We start from the raw sequence: 25,976 nt of genomic DNA, 5'->3' as shown, positions 1-25,976 counted from the left end.
CACCACCTTTATGAGTACAACAGCTTGGGCATCAGCGGTTAGGAACAGAAGGAGATGGAAAATGCTGGAGGAGGGCTTCACACAGCAGTGGGTGAAACAGCCTGATGACGATGATGATGATGATCTCCTGGGACCCCAGCACTGAAAAAAATGTTTTAAAAATTGCCCAAATCACCCATTTGTAGAAGGCCATACCGTGACTTCTTCTGAGGACCTCATGATAGATTATTGGACAGTTTAACAATATTGAGGTGTTAGTCTGTTAACTCCTAATGTTTTTGAAAAGATTGCAAGAAAAGTATTCCTCTTACAAGGCAACATGTTTTAGGGGACACTTTTTTTTTCAGAGACATAGAAGTGGGGGGGGGTTGTTCTCAGAATTCAGAATGGGCAAAGATGGCATTGTGGGTTGAGGTAGTTGTTGTATATCTTGTAATTAGGAATAAAAATGTAATTGTAGTAGTATTTCATAATTTATTGTATGTCATAATTGTAGGTTTATGTGAAGGATGCCATTACAAGTCAGATGACACTGATGTGGATTGCTGACAGTAACCAAGAAGACCAATGGCTTTATGCTGGTGTTGAGTTGTCAAGTGATAATAATTTCCAAGTAGTCTTTGAAGGCAGTGTGGGTAACGGAGAATTATCTGATATGGCTATTGATGATGTCACATTCACTGATGGATGCAGTAACCCAGGTATGTGTGCAGTCTTCGAATTAACTTTTTTAGCTTAGGGTGCACTTTTTCCCCCCATTTTGAAAGTTGTGGTGCAAATCTGGCGCAGAGCAATTTGAAGTGCAGTGTCAGACAATCAACATTTATAATGTGGTATCACAATTTTGCACCACACTTTTAAAGTTGTATCGCAACAGGCGACTGTGATAGGACTTATTTCAATTGCTGTATGTTTGTTTGTGCATGTCGTCGATTGCAACACATAGTAGTGTATATGAAGGAAAAAATGTGTTTCCGAGCAAAACGTTTTTGAAGGATACGCTACTAGTAACAGAGTCGATACTCCTAAACTGTTATCTCTCAGTGACCTGATTCCATTTGTAATTAAAGTTTAAGGTTGAAATTTTAAACTGTATCTTTAATAGTTAACAAGGAATAACTATTATAGGATAAAAGCTAGCTCTAAACCTATACGCCACTATGTGGAACGGACAATTTAGAAAATCACTCTACGTCACTATGTGTTGCGACCGACGATGTTATATGTTATGTGCTGCTTGTATGCGTTAGTGTTTGCTAGCAAATGAGGACACACATAGGACTTTTTACATTTATATTGCAGACCTAACTGCTGAACTAGTACTATTCTCTGTTTGAGGTCTGCAGTAGGTTGCAATTGCATGAAAAATGCATTTTAGAAATAAATGGTTTGGAAATAAATACACAGTTGGTAGGCATATTTCAAAGTGTGAATTATACACAGACGTGTGTGTCCACATTTGCACGTGGGTTATGTGGTGTGTTTGCGGGAATGTACATACAGTAATAAAACAAATGTGATTGGTGTGGTAGTGTATGTGTGTGCAGGGGTGCATATGTCGGGGTGACTAGGTGTGGGTACTATCAGGATATTGATTTGGGGTAATTGCATAATTGCATTTAAAAAAAGCTTTGGAACCCCTGATATATAATGAAAATTCTAAGTTGATATTATAGTCAATTTTTACATTTTTATCATCTGCTCATAGGTGGGCCCAGACCCACTGATCCTCCAGGTCCAAGATGCAACTTCACGGATGCTGTGTTCTGCCCTGGTGACAAAATCTGTATCTCAAGCTATTGGATGTGTGATGGTGTGCTTGATTGTCCGCTTGACTTCTTTGATGAACCTGGAAGTGATATGTGTCGTAAGTATTTCACTACCCCCATCTTATTTTATTTATTTTTTATATATTGTAAATGTAAAATTATTTTAATCACAGTATTCTGTGATGTAGATATCTTGCAAAGAAGAAAATGAAAACAAATATTGAAAACACAAATCAGGTTTTATACTCTTTTCTTTGTTTTTACACCTTTTTTACTTATTTGTTTTATTATTTTTGCAGAAAACATCACATTGCCAAGCAGGCAGCCTCAGACATCAGATGGTAAGATAATTTATGCATTCAATGATTCCTCCATCCCATAGGTCTATGTTTTACACAACAGATTATTGTTTGAAATATTAATTATGGTGTACATGTAAGATTGTTGATCAACATCACAGTCTCACTGATGAAAGATGGAGTAACTGTCTGAAAATTCCAAGCAGTAGGAATAACTTTCTTGTATTTGGATCAATCATTCAATATACCAACACAAGTAAACTTTCATGAATGTAAATGTACCCATTTACTTTGCTTATGTTTGTAAACATCATGTGACACAATTGGATCTGACCAAGCTGAAGAAAGTTAGTTTGAAAAATGTGGTTGTTATCATCATCAACTTGAACAATAACCAAGTTTGCTACTGCCAAAATCCTTACATCCCTGGAAAATTTTGTTGCAAACTTCTGAGCTTTTACAATGCCAATTTTCATAAGTAATTTGTTCTTTTTTGCTCTCTATAATCCCTGTATCTTAATGTTACAGTTGCTGCTGTTGGTGGGTTGTATCAGATTGTATCGTAGTTTTTCAGTTATTATACATTTTATGATTTTATAATGTTCTGACTAACCACTAGTTCAATAGATAAGTAAAACTAAAACTGATTATTTTTCCAATCTAATCTTATTTGTTCCCAGCAAACACAAACATGTTCTTAAAATGTTTATTCAAAACGTTTTAATAACGTTTAAATGCCAGGTTATATAAAAATTATGAATTTGTTTTTAAAACATTATTTTAAGATATGTTGGACAAACATTTTTGCAAAATATTTTGTCAACAGTAAATAACATTTTGTTAGAATGTGTAGCATCACATTTTCAAAACTGTTTTATGAATGTAATTTAAAAAAACGTTTGTAACCCTATATATAATCTGACATTTAAACTTGTTCTGTACAACTTTGTGTGTTCGCTGGGCTCATGAAGTTATATTTTCACATTTAACATGAACAATAACCAGTGATATATTTGTTCTCCTTTTAGATGGAGTGATTATAGCAATCATTGTTGTAGCGTGTATACTAGTCTTGATACTTCTGCTTCTAGTAACATATTTATATGCAAAGAAAAGACAGCAACAACAGTAAGTAATAATATATACCTTTATCCAAAATATTTTGATTAGTTCCTCTTTGTGAAGAGAGACTTGTATTTTCAGTGTACTGACTTCAGATTTCAATGTAATTGTAATGTCCAGTAAACCGACTTCAGATTTCATTAAAGGAACTATAATGTCCATTTAAATGACATCAGATTTCATTGAAGGAATTGTAATGTCCGGTAAACTTACTTCATATTTCATGTCCAGTAAACTGACATCAGATTTCATTAAAGAACTTGTAATGTCCAGTAAACTGACTTCAGATTTCATTAAATGACTTGTAATGTCCAGTAAACTGACTTCAGATTTCATTAAAGGACTTGTAATGTCCAGTAAACAAACTTCAGATTTCATTAAAGGAATTGTAATGTCCAGTAAACTGACTTCAGATTTCATTAAAGGACTTGTAATGTCCAGTAAACTGACTTCAGATTTCATTAAATGACTTGTAATGTCCAGTAAACTGACTTCAGATTTCATTAAAGGACTTGTAATGTCCAGTAAACAAACTTCAGATTTCATTAGAGGAATTGTAATGTCTACAAACTAATTTCAGATTTCATTAAAGAACTTGTATTGTCCAGTAAACTTACTTCAGATTTCATTAAATCACTTGTAATGTCCAGTAAACAAACTTCAGATTTCATTAAAGAACTTGTAATGTCCAGTAAACTGACTTCAGATTTCATTAAATGACTTGTAATGTCCAGTAAACTGACTTCAGATTTCATTAAAGGACTTGTAATGTCCAGTAAACAAACTTCAGATTTCATTAGAGGAATTGTAATGTCTACAAACTAATTTCAGATTTCATTAAAGAACTTGTATTGTCCAGTAAACTTACTTCAGATTTCATTAAATCACTTGTAATGTCCAGTAAACAAACTTCAGATTTCATTAAAGGACTTGTAATGTCCAGTAAACAAACTTCAGATTTCATTAGAGGAATTGTAATGTCCAGTAAACAAACTTCAGATTTCATTAAAGGACTTGTAATGTCCAGTAAACTGACTTCAGGTTTCATTAAATGACTTGTAATGTCCAGTAAACAAACTTCAGATTTCATTAAAGGACTTGTAATGTCCAGTAAACTGACTTCAGATTTCATTAAAGGACTTGTAATGTCCAGTAAACAAACTGCAGATTTCATTAAAGGACTTGTAATGTCCAGTAAACTGACATTAGATTTCATTAAAGGACTTGTATTGTCCAGTAAACTGACTTCAGATTTCATTAAAGGACTTGTAATGTCCAGTAAACTGACATTAGATTTCATTAAAGGACTTGTAATGTCCAGTAAACTGACTTCAGATTTCATTAAAGGAAATGTAATGTCCAGTAAACAAACTTCAGATTTCATTAAAGGACTTGTAATGTCCAGTAAACAAACTTCAGATTTCATTAAAGGACTTGTAATGTCCAGTAAACAAACTTCAGATTTCATTAAAGGACTTGTAATGTCCAGTAAACTGACATTAGATTTCATTAAAGGACTTGCGGTAATGTCCAGTAAACTGACATTAGATTTCATTAAAGGACTTGTAATGTCCAGTAAACTGACATTAGATTTCATTAAAGGACTTGTATTGTCCAGTAAACTGACATTAGATTTCATTAAAGGACTTGTAATGTCCAGTAAACTGACATTAGATTTCATTAAAGGACTTGTATTGTCCAGTAAACTGACTTCAGATTTCATTAAAGGAAATGTAATGTCCAGTAAACTGACTTCAGGTTTAATTAAACACGTAAAAGGTAACATTCCCATTGCAACACACCTGATGATTTTGGATTGATCATGCAATCAACCATGATATTTGTTGATGTTGAGTTAAAATGTAACCATTTTGTACATTTTTGCAGGAGATTTGGTGATATACCAGCACATCATCAAAGTGGCATGGACAACCCTGTGTATGGATCAGAAGTCTATGGTGATACACCATTACATGATGTAAGTACACCATGTTGCCCCCCCCCCCCCCCATAAACAACTCCCACACCCCACCCAAATAAAATTTCTCTGTAGGAAAATGATCATATGTGACCTATCACATCAAAAACCGACCACTTTGCGGCTGGCTTCATTAGCAGATAACAATGATAGAAGATGAGAAAATAATATAAAGAAAATAAAAAGAAATTTGAGCTTGTTTTGCCTCATAAAACATTTTTACTATATCTCATTTCAACAAGGTGTCAATTTAAAGCTAAAAACAGCAGTTTATCCTAGTGTTTAAATCTCCATTTTCATTTCTGCCGCAAAGTGGTCGGTTTTGATGTGATGGGTCACATATGTAGCCTGCTACCACGAAATCAGTGTAAAGTCGCTGCGACTTTGAGGGTGCACAATAGTAATAAATTTCCCTATACTTTGTGTACAAAATGGCCTCTATTCAAATGGCTCTACCTACCTTACGAAGCGACTCAATTTTTCAAAGTGATGTTTTCCTGACTGACAAACATACAAGCAAGTAAACAAACTAAATTAAATATATTGGTGACCATTGAATTTTCGAGCTACCGGACCACGAATGCAATACACTTTTTTCACCCAATTTTCAAAATAGACGCACTTGTGATTTTACCTAGAAGCAGCCGGTTTAAGAAATACATGAAAAATCTGAATAAAAGCCCAGAATCTTTTCCAATCTTGGTAGATGCTTAGATTCAAGCTTACATTTATTACCTGGCACAAATTTTTCCCAAAATCTGCACAATTTTTATGGTTTTTAATATTGATTTATAGTTGGTTAACTTTTACCGAAATGTAAAAACACCGCAGATCAGGACGGAATCCCACAAGAGACATTATTTGGTGATGTGAAATCTTCACGGACCTCAAGATGTTTGATTTTATAATTTCCTAAGAGTTTTAATACTAATTAACATTATATAACTTCACTTTGAGTGACCGATCACAAGTTGACATTTTTGGGGCCAAATTCAACTTGGCGCCAAATTCAAATAATGTGCTATCTACTGTAGATAGCACATGTAATGGAACAAATTAAAATCAATTTATTTTGACAATGTTGATCCCAATCTGTAGGCCTATAATGTCTGAGACATGAAGTTAATTTGGTAATGCACGCAAACAAACAAACATAAAGGCTGCTGGAGCTCATGACACGGGCCTTGGATCAGGTAAACTTACCTTATGTGTGTGTAGAAGGGGGGGTAGGCAGGCTAAACTTATGACAGACAGCAAGACAGACACACAGATATGACAGAAGCAGCAGGGAAAACATGACCACAAAGGCAAATGCATGAATTATACAAGTGTTGAATTACATGGGTCTTTGATCATGTTGGTGAAATCATAAGCTTAGCCTAGCCACCCCCCCCAATCCAGGCAGTTACATAACAGTGCCACCATACCGATGTTTTCTCCATCTCCAATTTGGCTGCCTGTCATAATTAAGCTTAGCCTACCCTACACACACACACCCACAAAAGGTAAGCTTACCTGTTCATGCATTGACCTAACAGTGCCTCTATACTGATATTTCTCTAAGTCTCCAATTTCGGGCCATAACTCACCTTAGCACTGATAGCCTAGTAGGCCTAAATGTTGCTTTTTTCTGCAATTTTAGCTATAAATTATATGAATTACAATCAAAAACACCTCATCAGTCAATATGCAAATGCTAATCAAAACTTGTTTGGCACAGGTCTAACTTGCTGAATCAAAACGTCTTCCGTATAGGCTCACACACGTACTCTCGCTTCACGGACCTCAAGATGTTTGATTTTATAATTTCCTAAGAGTTTTAATACTAATTAACATTATATAACTTCACTTTGAGTGACCGATCACAAGTTGACATTTTTGGGGCCAAATTCAACTTGGCGCCAAATTCAAATAATGTGCTATCTACTGTAGATAGCACATGTAATGGAACAAATTAAAATCAATTTATTTTGACAATGTTGATCCCAATCTGTAGGCCTATAATGTCTGAGACATGAAGTTAATTTGGTAATGCACGCAAACAAACAAACATAAAGGCTGCTGGAGCTCATGACACGGGCCTTGGATCAGGTAAACTTACCTTATGTGTGTGTGTAGAAGGGGGGGTAGGCAGGCTAAACTTATGACAGACAGCAAGACAGACACACAGATATGACAGAAGCAGCAGGGAAAACATGACCACAAAGGCAAATGCATGAATTATACAAGTGTTGAATTACATGGGTCTTTGATCATGTTGGTGAAATCATAAGCTTAGCCTAGCCACCCCTCCCCCAATCCAGGCAGTTACATAACAGTGCCACCATACCGATGTTTTCTCCATCTCCAATTTGGCTGCCTGTCATAATTAAGCTTAGCCTACCCTACACACACACACCCACAAAAGGTAAGCTTACCTGTTCATGCATTGACCTAACAGTGCCTCTATACTGATATTTCTCCAAGTCTCCAATTTCGGGCCATAACTCACCTTAGCACTGATAGCCTAGTAGGCCTAAATGTTGCTTTTTTCTGCAATTTTAGCTATAAATTATATGAATTACAATCAAAAACACCTCATCAGTCAATATGCAAATGCTAATCAAAACTTGTTTGGCACAGGTCTAACTTGCTGAATCAAAACGTCTTCCGTATAGGCTCACACACGTTTCTCGCTTGAGGGTGCACAATAGTAATAAATTTCCCTATACTTTGTGTACAAAATGGCCTCTATTCAAATGGCTCTACCTACCTTACGAAGCGACTCAATTTTTCAAAGTGATGTTTTCCTGACTGACAAACATACAAGCAAGTAAACAAACTAAATTAAATATATTGGTGACCATTGAATTTTCGAGCTACCGGACCACGAATGCAATACACTTTTTTTCACCCAATTTTCAAAATAGAAGCACTTGTGATTTTACCTAGAAGCAGCCGGTTTAAGAAATACATGAAAATCTGAATAAAAGCCCAGAATCTTTTCCAATCTTGGTAGATGCTTAGATTCAAGCCTACATTTATTACCTGGCACAAATTTTTCCCAAAATCTGCACAATTTTTTGGTTTTTAATATTGATTTATAGTTGGTTAACTTTTACCGAAATGTAAAAACACCGCAGATCAGGACGGAATCCCACAAGAGACATTATTTGGTGATGTGAAATCTTATACTCATTTTGTTGAATTGGTAGTTTCGAGTTATCTGGTCTGATTAAGTTGATGTTCTTTGTTTGCCGCCACCTGTACAAGCCAGTAGTATTATCCTTTGTGAATGGCCCATTGTGCCCCCATTCACAAAGGTCATACAGGCATACTTAGTGGCTTTAACAGGTGAGTGAACACCAACGAAGTAGCCGGGGCATTTTGAGTGACTAACACCTTGCGACTTTACGCTGATTTTGTGGTAGCAGGTCACATAATAATGTGTAATTGCAGTAAAAATAGATATTAGATAAAAATGGTAGAAATATATTATTGATTTTACATCATCAAACATTCAGCATAACCAAAAACATAAACAGAATGGGAATAGATTAAATACCGATGATGTGTTCCATTGAATATTTTGTATACACTAAAAAGTCTGTAGGGTCCTTTAGGGCCAATTTTAGAATATCCATATTAATTCCTGACCATAACCCACTTCCAGTATGTACCATATTATTTTACTTGTGGTGGGTCATTATGTTGTATGGTAAACAGTCTTAGATAATCTTAATACATTTGTAGCACCTAAAAGTATATACTCTATAAAAATTTAATGTCAATAAATTTGAACTGATTTATGTTTTCTCATGTAATTTCTTGATCCAGTTCACAATGAGTGACGTTGATACTAACATGTTTGATGGCACAGAAGCAGCAGAAAAAGAGGTAAGAAGATTAGAAGTAGAATTACTTCTTTTTAATTCATTATGGTATAAAGGGACAAGAAAAGATCAATCACTGCCAAGCCGTCTTTTTGGCACACTGTCCATTTTGTCCATGTTTATAATGCAGTAGAGCCTTACAATGAATAAGTCGGAATCCGTGTTTTTATGTCAAGAGAAACCATTTCTGATCTCAGAAGACAAAAGCTCAAGTCAGTCAAATTCAGCAACCATGCACTACAAACAGTGCTATTAGGCCATTGGACACTCATAGATGGAAATACTTTATCTTCTTTATGAAAAGCATAAGCTACTGTAATAAAAGTTTCCTATTAATGTGCATTGATCAATTCTTAAAGCTATTAGGCAGAATATCTCTTCAAATCTTTATGAAAATGATGGACTGGAGAGCTTCAAATTGCTTTTCTAAAAATCAGTAGCTTCTACATGATCCGGGGCACTGGGGTGGCTGGGTGAATTCATATATCTCTTGCCACATACCCATAAAACTAGTAAAGATTACTTGAATACCAGTAACAACTGAATGGTATTAGATTAATCCATGTGGGAAAATAATTTGGTTTACTGTCACCATGAAATGGACCATTTTGTCACTTGTTTGACAAATGTTTAAAAGTAGAGATTTTCATCAAGGAACATGCCCAGCAAACACAAGAATGTATCTGAAACGTTATGAACGTGTTATTAACACATTTTGATTGTGGTAAACACATTTTAACAATGTTTAAATGTCAGGTTATATAAAGGGCATTTAAACATTTTAAAAACTTTTGATATGAAAAAAACCACTACAACGATATTTTTAAAATATCAAAATGTTACTGCAAAATGTTTTTTTTTTCAAACATTTTGGCAAAATATTTTGTCAACACTTTAACATAAATTTTCAAAATGTGTTTTCAAAATGTTATTAAAACACTTTATACTCTTTATACAACCTGACTTTTAAACATTTGCTGTAAAAGTCAAATGTTTGTTTTTGAGGTTTGACTGCATACGACAATTTTTTTTAATTCAAAAATTTCAGAATTTTTCACTGCTCCTGGTGGCTGGGTGAATTCAAATATCTCTTGCCACTTACCCATAAAGTAAAGATTACTTGAATACCAGTAACAACTGGTATTAGATTAATTCGTGTAGGGAACTAATTTGGTTTACTGTCACCATGAAATGGACCATTTTGTCACTTGTTTGACAAATGTTCAAAAGTAGAGATTTTCATCAAGGCTTTTCACCCAGCAAACACGAAAATTGTTTCTGAAACATTATAAACATGTTATTAATTGTCCATGCCAGAGAGATCCAGGTGATATGACAAAATCTGGGAACATGAAGGTTGGCCAAATCGGTTCATACTTTGTAAGATTGATGTACTGGATGACATATTTTCACATGCCAGACTAGACCCACCTGACCCCCCTGGGTAGGGAGATATGGGTACCCCCTAATTTGGGGCTTTTGACACAGGAAAATTGCTGTGAAAACAGTTGAAAAATGGCAAAGTTTATGAAGTTTTTTTTTCTATCAGCAACTTCTCGATTGGATTTTATTTTGAAATATTTGTCAAGAGCATAGTTTATTTGTAATATAGAACTTGAAATTGCAATGATTGGGGTCTTGGGTTTTCAGGAGGGGGTCATCAATGTTACCCCTCTTTAGCATTTTTAAAAAATGTAAAAAATGGGTAATTTTTAAAGCCCTTTTATGAAAATATACATCTTAAATATTGATTTTTTTTAATGTCAACATTTTGAGGCTATATTGGTCTACTCCAAACAATAAATGGTAGATTGGGGCGGTGTAACGAATTTGCATAAAATTGGTGTTTCTAGACAGTATTTTCGCCTAATAAATTTCTTGAAAATGATATTGTAAGTCTAAAAATTGGAGGAAACTGAATGTGACAATTCTATTTTTTAGTCTTAAAATGCCTAAAATGTTTTCATATGGTGACATTGTTTTAGATTTTTCTAAACAGAATCATGTCAAGTCTGCAGAAGTGTTTCTAAATACAAAACAATTCATATTTAGCTCTCTGAGTAAAATGCAAAACAGAAATACTGAATACAAGACTACCGGTACCTTGTGATAAACCATGATGAACAAAATTGCAATATAAATGTAGGTCCATTATGTAGGCCTACTGTTTATGCTTTTTTTAAAGTATATCATATATATTGTTTTTATATATTTATAAAAATTATGCTTAAAAGCCCTCAATGTTACGAGTAAGAAACTAAGATATTAGTTGGCTACTGTGATAATAGCTGATAACTAACATAAATCACAAGAGTAGGAGTAAGTTAATCATTTCAAATAAATTGGATCACAGTTTACATTCACAAATAATTATTCTAGAAACACTATAGGCCTACTGCAAGTGCCCAAGAATCTTAGCCATAGGATGTAGTTCCAATAGGCCTTTCTAGTAGCTGGAGCAGATATGGTCTTTTATGATCGTCTATTTCATGCTATGCTGCTTGAACTGCAACTGCCTTATAAATACTGAAGTATTCACTAAATCAAACCAGGATTTTATTCAATTACAATCGCAAATACGATTGTACTGATTTTTGGTCAGTTCTTCTTTCTTTCTTCTGTCAACTTGTAACGAGCCATCGTAGCCATATGCTTTAGGACCCTGTAACCATATTTGGTCACAAGGACCAATGGATGGGGGCACAAATGTTACATGACCAACTTGGGGTCAAAGGTCATCCAAAGGTCATTATGGCCAAAATGTGATTTTCACTAAAAATGCTTCTTCTTCCACAAATTACATAACACAATGACGTGACTTGCATACCTGCATCGGCTTTAGCCAATGTCTAAAAGTTGTACAAATAATAAATTGGTCATTAAGGGGGTAAAATCTTTCAATTGCATTATCTCGACATCCGTAAGGGGTATGGGGCTCAAACTCGGTGACAATAAATCTCATGACCAGGGGAACATTATACAGGGGTCAGTTCAAAGGTCATGCAGAGGTCAATTTTTAGAAATGCATTTTCTGTACATTTGTAAGGGGTACGGGACTCAAACTCTGTGACAACAAACTTAATGACCAGGGAAATATTTTGGAACACTTTGCAGGGGTCAGGTCAAAGGTTATCTGGGGTCAAATCTTATAATTTCTTTTTCTGGACATCTGTAAGGGTATGGGGCTCAAACACAGTGACAACAAATCAAATTTTAGAAATGTATTTTTTGGAAATCTGTCTGGAATGTAAATCATAGGCCTACATTTTCATGCGAGATATACAGGCTGTATCAAAACGATTGGTACCAATCCATATTTTGTTTAATAAAAAGCAAACTTCTTGGAACATCATGATATCAGACATGTTATGTTATTTTTATTCCTGAGAATAAAATAACCTAGATAACTTGCACAGTCATAAAGTGACCTTTGAATGCATCTTTGAAATGGAAATAACATTACAGCAAAACATCATAAATACTTGAGAAGTTAAACATGTTTCATGTATATGATTGAATCAAAGTATCTATTCTGGCTGGAATACTTAGATTGTGCTTGATATGTTTGAGTTATAAAATGGTATACTTTTCAATAAAATATTGGGTAAGTTGGGATGAGTTGTTCTATATTATCATGATTATCAAGATCAGAAATATCAATGGACGATTGAGAGTAAAATCCAATAATCTTGTTTGTTTTATTATGTTTCTTACTTTGTTGGGTTTTTTTCTGTTTTTTTTTCTTTACAACATAAGTTATTTCTCTTTTTAGGATAAAAGGTAGCCCTAAAAGTCTGTTTAGTTTGTCTTTGGTTCTTCTGAAGTGAGTTTACTGTGCTGCTCTGCCCTCTACCTGGTTGCCTCCTAGGCGAATACAGGTTTCAGCCCTGGTTCTCATTGCATCAATTATGCTATGCACATCCCTGTCGCCAGATACTTGCATCATTCAGTAATACGTTTGCAAAGATCTTGGATTTTGCCACAAAGGAAACAAATCAAGTGGTGTGAGGTCTGGTGATCGTGCAGGCCACTCCACACTCCACAGCATGAGCCATCCCAACCACTCTGTTTGCTATCCGTATATATGGTATTTATACCAGGAAAGTTGTATTTATTTAGGTATGAAGGGCATTACTATCGGTTGTATTTTTTTAATTCTAAAATTAACATATATTTAGCTTTCTTAGGAATTTTAGATTTGAGAAATTGGACGTTTCTAATAGAAGTTACAGAATAAGTAGGAGACATTATGTGTCATTGTATTGCACATATTAACATTAGATACAGTGTTGACTAAATATTTTTGATATTTTGTTCAAACACGGTATAAAACATTCTGCGACACCATGTAGTACAATTAGGCGTCGAAAAGAACGGTAACATGCAATGTGTCATCATGATTATGAACTAATAAATAAACTGAATTGCTAGGTCTATAATAACTCATATTTATATGTTGATGCTAAGTAATGTTGTATGATCATGATTTAAATCTTAAGAGAGTGCTGCTTACCAAATAATTGTTTATTTCTTACTTATGTTACCAAATAATTGTTTATTTCGTACTTTTGTTTGAATCTGTTCATAAACGGTTTGTTTAATCAAACTGTTCTTTAAAATTCCGGAGTGTTTGATCAGTATTTTAGGTTTTTCTCATTTTAGATCGATAAAAAGCTAGAAACACTTTTTGCTTTTCTTATCCATGTTATTAAAGTTTAAAACCTTACTCAACTTAATAACCAGCTCTAAATAAAGTATTTAGTTGAAATAATCACATATTCGTTAATATTACAATATTTTCAGCTTTGTAATAGTGTTTAAATACCATATAGAAACACTGTATTTTCTAAAAAAGCAACACCACCCTAAGATATTCTAATTACTAACCTTATTCAACTTAATAACCAGCTCTAAATAAAGTATGTAGTTGAAATAATCACATATTTCGTTAATATTACAATATTTTCAGCTTTGTAATATTGCTTAAATACCATATAGAAACACTGCATTTTCTCAAAAAAGCAACACCGCCCCAAGATATTCTAATTTGTTTCCCACAGCCACATGTTGGGTCACTCTAATGACACAAAAAAAAATTCAAAATTTTGATGTATATTTTTTATATTTGCATTTGAATTCATCAAATAAAATTCAATTTTTAAGACATTTTGAGGGGGGTATGTTTAGACACCCCCCAGAGCCAAATGATAGGGGTTGGTTGAATGTCAATTGTTCTCTGTAATGCCCGGGGTAGATGTTTCCTACAAATACTTAATTTACTTAAATAACTTCAACCACTTGTGAAAAAATGAGAATACAAAATTGGCTTAAATTCGGGAAAAATTCATTCATTTTAAGGGGGTAGATTGTATCAAAACAAATAAGGGCTATAAACCCTTAACAAGGGGGGAAAGAAACCAAAAAAAGTTTCAGTGAGAATGTTTCATCAAACACCCCTACTACACCAAATATGGGCAAATTCGGACAACCTTGATGTTCCTGCCACTGCCTGGCTTTCTCCGGCATGATCAATTAACACATTTTGGTTGTGGTAAACACATTTTTTAACAACATTTAAATGTCAGGTCATGAAAACATTTTAAAAACGTTTGACATGAAAAAACTGCAACCATATTTTTAAATGTCAAAATGTTACTGGAAAATGTATTTTTGCAAACATTTTGGCAAAATATTTTGTCAACACTTTAACGTTGTCTTAGAATGTTTTGTATAAGTTTTCAAAATGTTATTAAAACGTTTTATACTATTTATACAACCGGACTTTGAAATGCTTTCTGTAAAACGTTTTGTGTTTGCTGGGTATAGCCCTGAAAAGTCAAATGTCTTGAATGTAATTTCTACGAGGGTTGCTCTCTCCATGGGGGTTTCGACTGCATACGACAAGTTTGATTTTTTTTTAAATTAAAAATTTTTAGAACTTTTCATGACTATATTTAGAATCAGCATAAAAATGCATCAAAATGGGTACAAACAAGCCCAGTATAGGTTCAGTGGTTCTTGAGATAGCTCTTGATATTTTGTAACATTATAATATAGTTTGATCAGCTCGTAATCGGCGGGCTTTATAACATAGCGGATTAATATCAATATATTTTATTTGGAGAATTTTTTTGTGAAATCTTGCCTGAAGTATTACAAATTGTTAATTTAAGTCCTATACTTTAACACGCAAAATATAAACCAGGCAGATCAACTATATCAACGTGGGTCTACTTTTTGGCGTAGTGATAAAAAGCCTAATAATTCCTGCCGATTAGGAGCTGATCAAAGTATAAGTTGACACAATGATATTGATGCATTAATTAAGTATTAATTTGCTAAAGTTTTGTTTAACTGCTTTTATTTTTGCAGAAAAAAGTCTACGACATTGATCCCAGTTTACCGATTGATAACGACACACAACCAATAGTCAGAGATGATTCATTAGCATGAGGCTCACATTCCTATAATTGGAACTAAATCACAGCAAACTAGTTTGCTCTATGAGTGAAATGGGACATTTTAATGCAATTGCTATGTGTTTATGCTAGTTATGTTATGAACACTTTTGTAATAATGTTAATTATTGTATCAAGTATAAGATGTAAGCAGAACATTTAAATATTGCAATGTTTATATTGAATTCAAATTATCAGTACTAAATCCAGATAAAAATTACTTCATCTTTTGTATTACAAGTTATCTAATCAAAGTTTGTGTTAATTGAATTTTGAAAATATTTTGTGTAATATTACTGAAAATATCCCTGCCTTTGTTTTAGTTTTGGAGTTTTAAAGTTTTAAAAGTTGTTAAAGGTTTTAAAATGTATTTCTGATATTTCATTGTCTCAAGGTTAGACAGCCATGTCTGAGGTAACATATTCGCTTTCAATTAGTTCTTAAGACTTTTTGAATTATATAGTTGCAGAGATTTGTTACAAAAATGTGCCAAGTATTGATAACATAAAAATAGCATACCGTATTGTTCCTAATAAGCGCCCAGTCTCTATTAAACGCCCACCCCAAACAATTTCCAACATGAAAATGCAATTTTAAATAGTATTTAGCTATTGCTGGTATTTTCTTTGGGGCCATTGTTGCTTGAAACAGCTTTTATAAAGGTAAAAACTTGCACTATAATTAGTCCCTAATAAACGCCCACCCTTCATGAAATGTCACAGCCCATGGCCGCTTATTAGGAACAATACGGTACTTAATATCAGTTTACTTTGTAGCCCCTTTTTGAATTTTTTTTGCCCCTTTTTGAAATTAATATTCTGATATCAACTCAAGTCAGAATAAATTATATTCAGAGTGAGAACTGCCATACCTTAACAAAAAGGACAGAGTGGTTACTGAGGATGTGGATTGTGTTTTATAAGGGCATTGTCTACTGGGGGTGAATTGATCAAAAAGGTGCTACAAATTAGTCTTGCCTAACATCAGTTCGATGCTTTACTATAATAAAAAATGGATGCACTTGTCAGCTGCTGCATGTGTCATTTGTTACATAACAGCTAGGAATAAATACCAGACTCATCGCAAGTAGAGATCGCTTCAAATCATCCCCAACTATATATAGTTTAGGAATGTTCTCTGTGTACCTAGACTTGAAGTGACCTCCACTTGAGATGAGTGTGGTATTTATTCCTAGCTGTTACATAAAAAGGGACCCATATAGCAGCCGTGTATCCTTTTGATTTGGATGTACACCTATTAATGAAATCAGTATTTTTTATCAAATTTTATTGAATCAGTATTGTTATCAAATGTTATGATATTTTTGATATTTGATGTTCTTAAAACAAAAGAAACATACAGAGAAGGAACTATTGTTATCATATTAAATGTGTTTGTCTAAGAAATGTAACAATAACTTTTTATACACTGTTTAACATATGTTTGTGGCATAATAAAATGTGTATATATTGAAAACATAATTTATGTCTCATGAGTGTTATAATTAACAAGTTAAAGGACTATTTCGTGATTCTAGCATCCTCTTTTTATGACATTTTTCAGTAGATATCCACGAAAAAAACCTATTCCCAAAATTTCAGTTGATTCCGATTTTATGCGTTCATGAAGTTATGCATGATTATGTGTATTACACTGCTCCATAGACAATGCGTTGTAATTTCGTTCTGGTGCACCAGAACGAAATTCAAATTTCACGATATCTTTGCTATACTGAATTAATCTGCAAGAAATATTTTGTACATAAACATTATGTAGCCAGAGGTTTCAGTGATATAAAAATCTCAACTTTTTTGAGAAAAGTGGGGTATGAGGCTGTGGATCACGAAATGCCCTTTTAAAGTCCCATTCATTCAGATATCACAGCGCAAGTGAGAAAAAAATTAAATTGTTTATAAATTGCTTAAAAGTGAAGTCAGTCATTCAAATTGTCATTTGGTATTTTGGAAATGGAAAATTTCAAGTTGGCAAAAAACTAAGAAAACAGCAGTATTGACAGAAGTTGAAGTGCCATTCAAATACATGTAGCTAATTTATATACCGTCAGTATATAAATTACAGATTCATGTAAATGCCTTATTTTGTCTTAAATACACAGCTTTCGGCTGAACCACTAGCAGGCTATGTTAGCACATCTATGACAATATTACAAAGCGAGGGCTTGGTGCCACAAGGTCCTATCTGCATTTTGGCCATTTTGAGAAAATCAGCTTTGAAAATTTTGCCCTGTTTCAAATTGATTGTATAGTGTTACTTGATAGGAAACAGTGTTGTAAACAGGCTTAATACCTGCCAAATTTAGTCAGGAACATTTTTTTTAAAAACTATTTCGAAGTGTGAGCATGACATTTTTTTAAATATTGTTTATTATTAATGTGCATGTGCAGATAGGACCTTGTGGCACTAAACAATTTGAAGAAAACCACACTTAGGACCTGTTGTTGTTGTTGTTGTTTGTTTTTCAGCCATTATCAATCCACTGCAGGATGAAGGCCTCAGCATGATGTCTCCATGTGTCTCTGTTTTGTGCTTGTTGGTACCAGTTCACTTCTCCCCAGTAGTTTTGCAGCTCGTCCCTCCATCGCTTCCGTTGGCGTCCTCTATTACGCTTCCTCCCATACGGTGTCCAATGTGTGAGTGTTGAGCTCCAACGATTGTCTTGTCTGCGGCTGATATGGGACCTGTTGCTTTGCTTTAATTGCTGTATTTCTATTGATAACATAGTAGTCATGGTAGTGTACAAACAATATTTTCATTTAAATTGGGGTGCACTTGCACATACTAAGTAATTATAGTGTTGAATATTCAAATTATTTTGCACATTGATCTTCAAAGTAGGTAAATGTCCCAAAATAATTTTGAGATCACAAGCTTCTGCATTATACACTTTAAATGAAAAGTAATGAATTAAGAAAACATTATGCGAATCATGTAAAATGTGTGATCTGAATGAAGTAATCATTATTATTTGCATACAACATAATTTCATTATGAAAACATCACAGCTATGCAAATCTGTTCGTAAAAATTATAATACAAAGATGAGAACCGAGTCAAATTAAACTAGGAGGTCAGTGATGGATAAAAATCAATTTAAGCCATGTCTAAAATCTTCTTGTAATGTAAGATATAATGGAAATGACTGGTGCAGTAGTTAGTTTAAAGCACTAGGATGGTATTTCTCGCTATTCAATGATTGAGCCACAAAGTCCTATCTGCATAATAAGCTATAATATAGTTTAAGAAATATGATGCCAGAAGGTCCCATCTGCCAGATGGGACCTTGTGGCCCTAAAGAAAGTGGCTAAATGCAGATAGGCCAAATGTATTTTTGGTGGTATCAAGCCCAACTGGTATTATAAGCATTAGTTAGTACTATCAGCTGGTTCTCAGTGTTGTAAGGATCATTTTGGTACCAAAATCTCATTTTGACCAAAAATGCAGATAGGACCTTGTGGCACTAAGCCCTCGAAGGTACCAAAATCTGAATTTTGGTGATTTTTATGATTGTCTGGATGAGCAAATCACTGAATGGGCATTTAAATTTTGTTGATTTCCTCTCTGCCTTTGTGGTTAATTCAACTTCAGAAATAGATTCTTATTTTTGTCACACACAAGGAATCAACATGGATGCCCATATCATCACATGCCTCTCAAAATCAGAACAAGACGTGTGCATTCATTCAGTTAACAAATGAAGAGCTTGTTTCCAAACTATGTTAGATCCACAACCACATGTTTCTCATTTACTTGTGTGATACAATCACAATGGTTGTTTCATCAACAAGCCATTATTTACCACAACAATGCTGACTAACAATATGCAGACTATAATTGTTCTCATTTGGGAAACAAAGGCCTCACACAGTATTGTTACTGTGCGTCCATCGACTATTTGCTTTGTAATGGTGCATTCAACTGACTTTACCTATAGCATCACAACCCATTGCAATATCGCACAGGTAAATCAGAAACATGCGTTTTACGTGGTTTGGAATTAAGCTCTTCAATATTGTATGTGTAAATGAGTATCTGAAATAGGGTTCACACACAAGGAATCAACATGAATGCCCATGTTCACAATATGAGAACAAGACATTTGCCGTCCACTTGGATAAAAAAATATTGTCTGTGTAATGAGTGTCTGAAATAGGGTTCTTGTCAACATGGATGTCCATAATTATGTTCACACTGCAGTGGCGTAGCTAAAACTGGACAGGGGACAACTGCCCTGAGAGGGATGTTGGCTGACGGATATTTAGAATTTTATAGATTATTTTGACAAGTTTCTTCCAATTTCCCTTGCCCCCATGGCCCCTCTGAAAATATGCCGACTATGCCACAAGGCTAGATGGCCGAGCGGTTAAGGCATTGCGCTGCCGGCCGGGAGATACGATCAGCGAGGGTTCGAGCCTTGGGCTTGCCTTAGGTGAAAATTCTCTTCCCTCCCAAAAAGTTCCTATATGGTCAGGAATCCTTCAATTAAGTTAGTTCCATCACAGAATGAATTTAATTGTAGACTTTTTTCTCGCCCCTATACACTGCTTATCACATGCAGATATAGGTGGTGTATGTGCGACGTCCATGATTCGGAAGTCACGTAAAGCCGTTGGTCCCGTGTACAGGAAGAGTCAAACCCTGTGCACGTTAAGTGTCAGAGCTATTCGAAAAGAGAAGGGGGACCATCCCCGGTTCTGATATCTGCAATCAATCCTAGGTTCCAGGATCGTGCACAGGTAAACTGTGCACGTAAAGCCCGTGCGTTGATACTCAACCATTTGAGGTAAGCACATACATATGGAAGGAAGGAAGGAAGGAAGGCCTTGATATGGGGTAAAAAATCACACAGTAACACGTTGCTCATTTACATGTTAGTTGTATTTTATTTTCAATATACAATTTAATGTATTGAAACCAATCGCACTAATCATAAATGTTAGTATGCATGTATGCTAGGCAGGATAATAACAACATTGTTCTGTTAGAAAATGCAACATTAATTTCTGTATCTCTAATAAAAGAAAACAGCTAGCTGCCCTTTCTAAGAGAATAATTGCCGGTGCGCACACCTACAATATAAATGCACTATAAACCCATGTTCCCATAATGCTTGGAGTTGGAGATATCCTTGTCCCATTATCATACATAACATGAAGTTTTTCCGAACGGTTTTTATCCGGTTTGTGTTCTTATTCAAAAGGATCTTTTGTGTGAACATTCTTTCTATGGAAGATCAAAAACCTGAAAGATTTTGGAGGGTCATTTGTCCAAAGGCTTTTAGACCGAAGGATGTTGGCCATTAGGCTACTTCAAATCTGTTATTGTTCCGAAATATTATTTCTCCAAGCTTGTAAATCAGAAAGGTTTTTATTCCGATGGGCATTATTCCAAAAAAGGTATCAATAACAATTCCGAATATTTTCGGAGCAAAAACATGCTTGTCATTTTCGGAGCAATAACCCTTCGAAATAATTAATAACTTTGTTCGAAGTGAAACTGAATTTATTCTCCAAACCACCTGTGACAAGCAATTCATTCAAGTTTTATTCAAAGACCATTTTGTCTATGTATCACTATCGTTTATCAACAAAGTAATATTAGCAATCTCCTCGGCTTCATTCTTATACAAATCAGACTCCGTCCACAACTTGTGGTCCAGGACCAAAATGCTATTTATCGTCTTGAGGGCTCTTCTAATGGAACTCCATTAGTTGTTAGTCTTCTATATATACTATGGAAGTCAGCAGCATCGGGCCCGGACTTGCGACATTCCTGGGGGGCATTTATGATGTTTCAGCATAGTGGTCCTGGACCACAAGTTGCGGTCGAAATTTCATATTTGGGTTCAGTCTTGGCTTTAAAGTAAAAAAATAATTAGCTATCAAACACCACTATATTTTATTCATCGTCATATTTTGTGGACTCAATTCAGTCGCCGTTTTCATTTCGGTGTCGGTCAAAAGAGCGCGAGTCGAGCTGAACAGCAGCGATCAAGTCTTGTAGCTGGAATTCTGAAATTATAGGAAAAAAAAAACCAATTGAGTTTGATTATAATTATGTGTTGAAATATGTTTAACTGACCAAGATGTATGTTTGTAGCCAAGGGGTTTCCATGGGAAAAAGAACAACTGTCCGGTATATAGAGAGATATAAGAGATCAAAAACAAAATTGAAATTGCTTGAATGACCCGACATAGGCCAAATCCAGATATGCGCACAGTGGCCCCCAGAAAAAACCCAAAATTTTGTTGATTTTGCCCCCCTGAAATTCATTTTGCCCCCCCTAATGCCCCCCGCAAAAAATTCTGGCGCCGCCACTGTATGCGCAATGTTTTTGAAAAATCGCATTCCTACCGGCCAAGTTTGCGTAAAAGTTGGCAACCAGCTTATTTTTTTTACATTAATTTGGGTATGCTGAACTCAAATCTGTTGTCAGAGCTAGACTAGAATCATGTGCCTTTGTTTTGGAGAAATATATAAAGCAAAAAAAGTCGATTTTCTAAATCCAAGGCTATATGTAGCCTACTAAAAATGTATATCGCCGAGATGAAAAACCGATCATCATATCATGAAAAATATGACGTCTCGTCTTCAAAATCTGTATGAAGTTTCCAAAATCCAAAAATTTTTTACATAAAAATTATGGGTCAACCCCATAGAAAAGCATATAAACTCAATTTTCCCAGGAAAATTTGTGGTCATTTTTTCAGCCCCCCTTAAGAGGGTCATTTTCAGGGCCCCCTTTTTTTTTTAAGCCCCCCTAACAAGTGTTTGTGAACGGTCCTTTAATACAGGAAAAAAATATTTATATGACAGTTGGTGACGATTTACCCGATTAGCTTATATGGCTAATGTGTGGAGGAGGTGATGGTGTCTGGGGTATGATGGGATAGTTAGGGTGGGATGTGTCAGGTTGGAGGTGTGATGCTGATGCGGAAAATTTCTGAATGTAGGCATATGACCCTATCTGTTACACCCACCTTTTAGCATACTTCACATGATTTAGCACATACGGTCTTCATGTCTTCGTCTGCGCAAGTCACCTGGGCATAACCCATTTCGATCAAATCCATAAGTGTCGCACAGCTTGATGGATCTGAATCGACACAACCTGAGAAAATTAAAACAAAATACACAAAATATTCAAAATGATGCTATACGTGGGAATGGCTCCTTTGCCCCTTAAAAACACACACACACACAAAATTAAATCGACGGTAAAGACGATACAAAGGTTTAAACAAACTCATATTGTTTAAGCATGCACAAAAAATACAGTTATAGTAATATCATTATTATTGTCAGATTTCACACAAATTGTGTCCTCAATTTTTGTCTAAGGCCCACAAAAGGCTTTGGGTCATTGTAACTTTATGCTTTCCAGCAATGTATATTTTATATACCTGTTATTGGTACGGTACATAAAATGGTATAACCATTCATCTCAAAATTTAGGGGCTCAATAAATTTAAAATGAGAATTCTTTCAAAGCGATGAGAATTGGACAAAACCATGAGAATTGACATTTTCTCATTTCTATAAAACTTTCTCATCCAAACGAATGAGAAATATTAAGGAGGAAGGTTCATATGTGACCGTACACCACGAATGAGCCGTAAATGTCCTCAATTGTATTCTGAGTTACAGTGTAAAATGGGCATGAAGGTCGAATTTGGTGCTACGTGTACCTCATTTAATGAGATACACGTAGCACCAAATTGAAATACCTATGAATATGACCTTCATGCCCATTTTACACTGTAACTCAGAATACAATTGAATACCTGAGTGGAAGAAGGGCCCAACTCCAATTTTTACAAAATGAGTTAGACCCAGCATTTTATTGCCAGCAGATTGTTCTTCCTTGTGTGTGAAAGATGAGCCAAAATCCACTCTCTAAATAGTCTTCCACGTACACTTAATCATGGTTTTCATGGAAGAAAGGCCCAACTCCATGGAGTTGGGCCCTTCTTCCACAAATAGTGGGTTAAAGAGGAATTTTGTTCATCCATGAAATCTGCTTTTCACTACAATAAACTTTCTTGCTAACATATTACATGCTTCTACTTGCGTAATTAATGGATAATTACCAACTTTCCGTAGCTATTTATAACACATTTGCTTACGGAACTGGTACTTGCAGTATATTAGTGGAAGAAGGGCCCAACTCCAGCTCGTATTAAGACCTGTACCGTTGCCATGGAAACATCTTTTATAATTTCGAATGTATGTAATATTGTATGTTCATATATTAAAGGTCCCCTGAAGATGAAAACATTCTGCCTATAAAACTTTACCAAATATTAAGTTTTTTCTTAATATCTCGAAAACAGTTTTGATGGAGTTGGGCCCTTCTTCCACTCAGGTATTCAATTGAGGACATTTACGGCTCATTCGTGGTGTACGGTCACATATGAGAAAATGTTCAATTCTCATGGTTTTGACCAATTCTCATCGCTTTGAAAGAATTCTCATTAATTTTTTACTAGTGTGTGACAGTTACCACGGCCACATGTGATGGTCATCAAAATCAACTAAAAATGACAAAAACTATCCGACCTGTGACATCTACACCCAAATTGAAGTACGCTATTAATAAAGTTTCTTGATCAACTGCGACTGTATGCCTAATATCAAGAACGTAATTATGCAAGTCGTTTTGTGCAACAAGAACATATAAAAAATGCTGAAAATCTTTACTTTTTAGCCAAAAATGGGAAAACTGCCAAAAGCGTGCTGTTATACTGTAGAAAAATCTTTTTCACAATAGAGGCCCTGCATGAAATTATCGATTGGCTCCAAACAAAGGATTTGAGCCGGTGTCCTTCACCGTAGTTATGGCGGAGTGCAGTCCATTCAATCAAATGTTGTCATCAACCTATTTGATCGTAGTGCAGGGTTATGTGTGTGAGACGAACTGTCACGGTAGATTGCAATCATGCTTTTGTTGAATGCATTTGAGTAGTCCGCCATATTTACGGGATGATACGTCACATGCAAGGCCTCTATTGACTTTTTGATGCTAACGTTCAAATCAATTACATGTACAATTGGTATACTTTTGATATTAATTGCTTTTTATGTTATTTTTATTTAGCATGTAAAATTTAACTTCTTGGTCAAAATTAAAAAACATAATGCATTTCCGCCAAATATATCTGAGAGATATCGTATGCCCTTGTGTGATTACGTCCGTCTACACTGCAAACAAAACAGAGTAAAAGGTCACAACTCAACAAATGAGTAAATATTTACTCAACATTGAGCTCATATAGGTCACAACTCAACAAATAAGTAAAAACAACAACTCAACATTGAGCGCATATTGATAAATATTACCCAACATTGAGGGTAATTATTTACTCAATTTGAGTAATGTTTTACTCATTTTGTTGAGTTGCGACCTTTTTACTCAAGTTAAGTAAAATATTTCTAAGAGTGTATAACTCACTCCTGTGGCGTGATTTTGTATAGCTGTAAGCACTTGACGGCTGTAAGTACTTGGGCTTAATAAATCGCAGCCTCTTCATCAGATCAGATTAACTTACGTTTTTCCATTTCCCTTTTCTGTAATTCCTGCTTGAGAACCTGTTCCAGAATCTCCCTCAGTGATGCTTTAGTGTCCAATTCTTCGAGAGAGAATGGTGAGAGAAAGAAAGAAAAACGCACAATAAGGTTGACTAGGCCTTTTATTTTTTTCTTTCAAATGACCCTAAAGAATTCGCCCACATCTGTAAATATTTTCCAATGTTTTTGAAATACCACCCCCCCCCCTTCCATCAATTTATGAAATTTGGGTCGGCATTCATTTGTACAGCCCCCCCCCATTTATTTTTATAAATCTGGGTCGGTCGGGTCAGTAGACCAGTGTTTATTCACTACTTGGAACGGTTTCGCCATTATGTACTCCCGTATGTACAATGGGCAAGGAGAGCCTCGAACTGACATCACATGAAAGGAATAATTACATAACTTTACACACAATGTAATATGACTGGATCGATTCTCATTCATGTGTGCTGCCAGTTCGAGACTCTCCTCGCACATTGTACATAATGGCGGAACCATTTCCATAAAGAATAGATTCAATATTATTTCCTTTCCATAAAATCTTATCTTTTACTGTCAGATATGCCCCTTTTAATTTTGAGTCGAACAACAGAGGTAAACCAAAGGAAATTGGAATAGGCTACCCAGCACAGATGTCGCAAATGCGTGTCACATTGTTCGGTTCAAATTTAAAAGGGGATATATCTGACAGTAAAAGCTAACATTTTGTGGAAAAGAAATTCTAATATATTTTTATGGAAATGTTTCAATTTTGCATTTTTCTCAAAAAATATTTAACACTGGTAACAAAAGTTATGTATATCATAGGGGCAAGGAATCCAATTACTTCACTGAAATTTCAGTGATTCAATTCAAGTGGTTCATTATAAACATCTCAAAAAAAGTAACTA

The 25,976-nt window shown here is 34.9% G+C and overlaps 1 protein-coding gene across 1 annotated transcript in view; it reads left to right on the top strand.

Annotated features, from left to right (window-relative positions):
* LOC140137057 (MAM and LDL-receptor class A domain-containing protein 2-like) overlaps positions 1-16,961 on the top strand; it is a 103,342-nt gene extending 86,381 nt beyond the window's left edge. The window contains 7 exon segments of the mRNA XM_072158716.1: positions 497-701; positions 1,709-1,867; positions 2,069-2,110; positions 3,097-3,196; positions 5,078-5,168; positions 8,985-9,044; positions 15,413-16,961. Of these exon segments, the coding sequence (XP_072014817.1) occupies positions 497-701; positions 1,709-1,867; positions 2,069-2,110; positions 3,097-3,196; positions 5,078-5,168; positions 8,985-9,044; positions 15,413-15,493 (738 nt within the window). The 3' untranslated portion in view covers positions 15,494-16,961.
* The last annotated feature ends 9,015 nt before the right edge of the window (positions 16,962-25,976 follow it).

Source organism: Amphiura filiformis, chromosome 17 (genome assembly GCF_039555335.1).
Source record: "Amphiura filiformis chromosome 17, Afil_fr2py, whole genome shotgun sequence".
Classification (NCBI taxonomy): Eukaryota; Metazoa; Echinodermata; class Ophiuroidea; order Amphilepidida; family Amphiuridae; genus Amphiura; species Amphiura filiformis.
The sequence above is the reverse complement of the archived record's forward strand: the minus strand, read 5'-3'. Positions and strand labels throughout refer to the sequence as shown.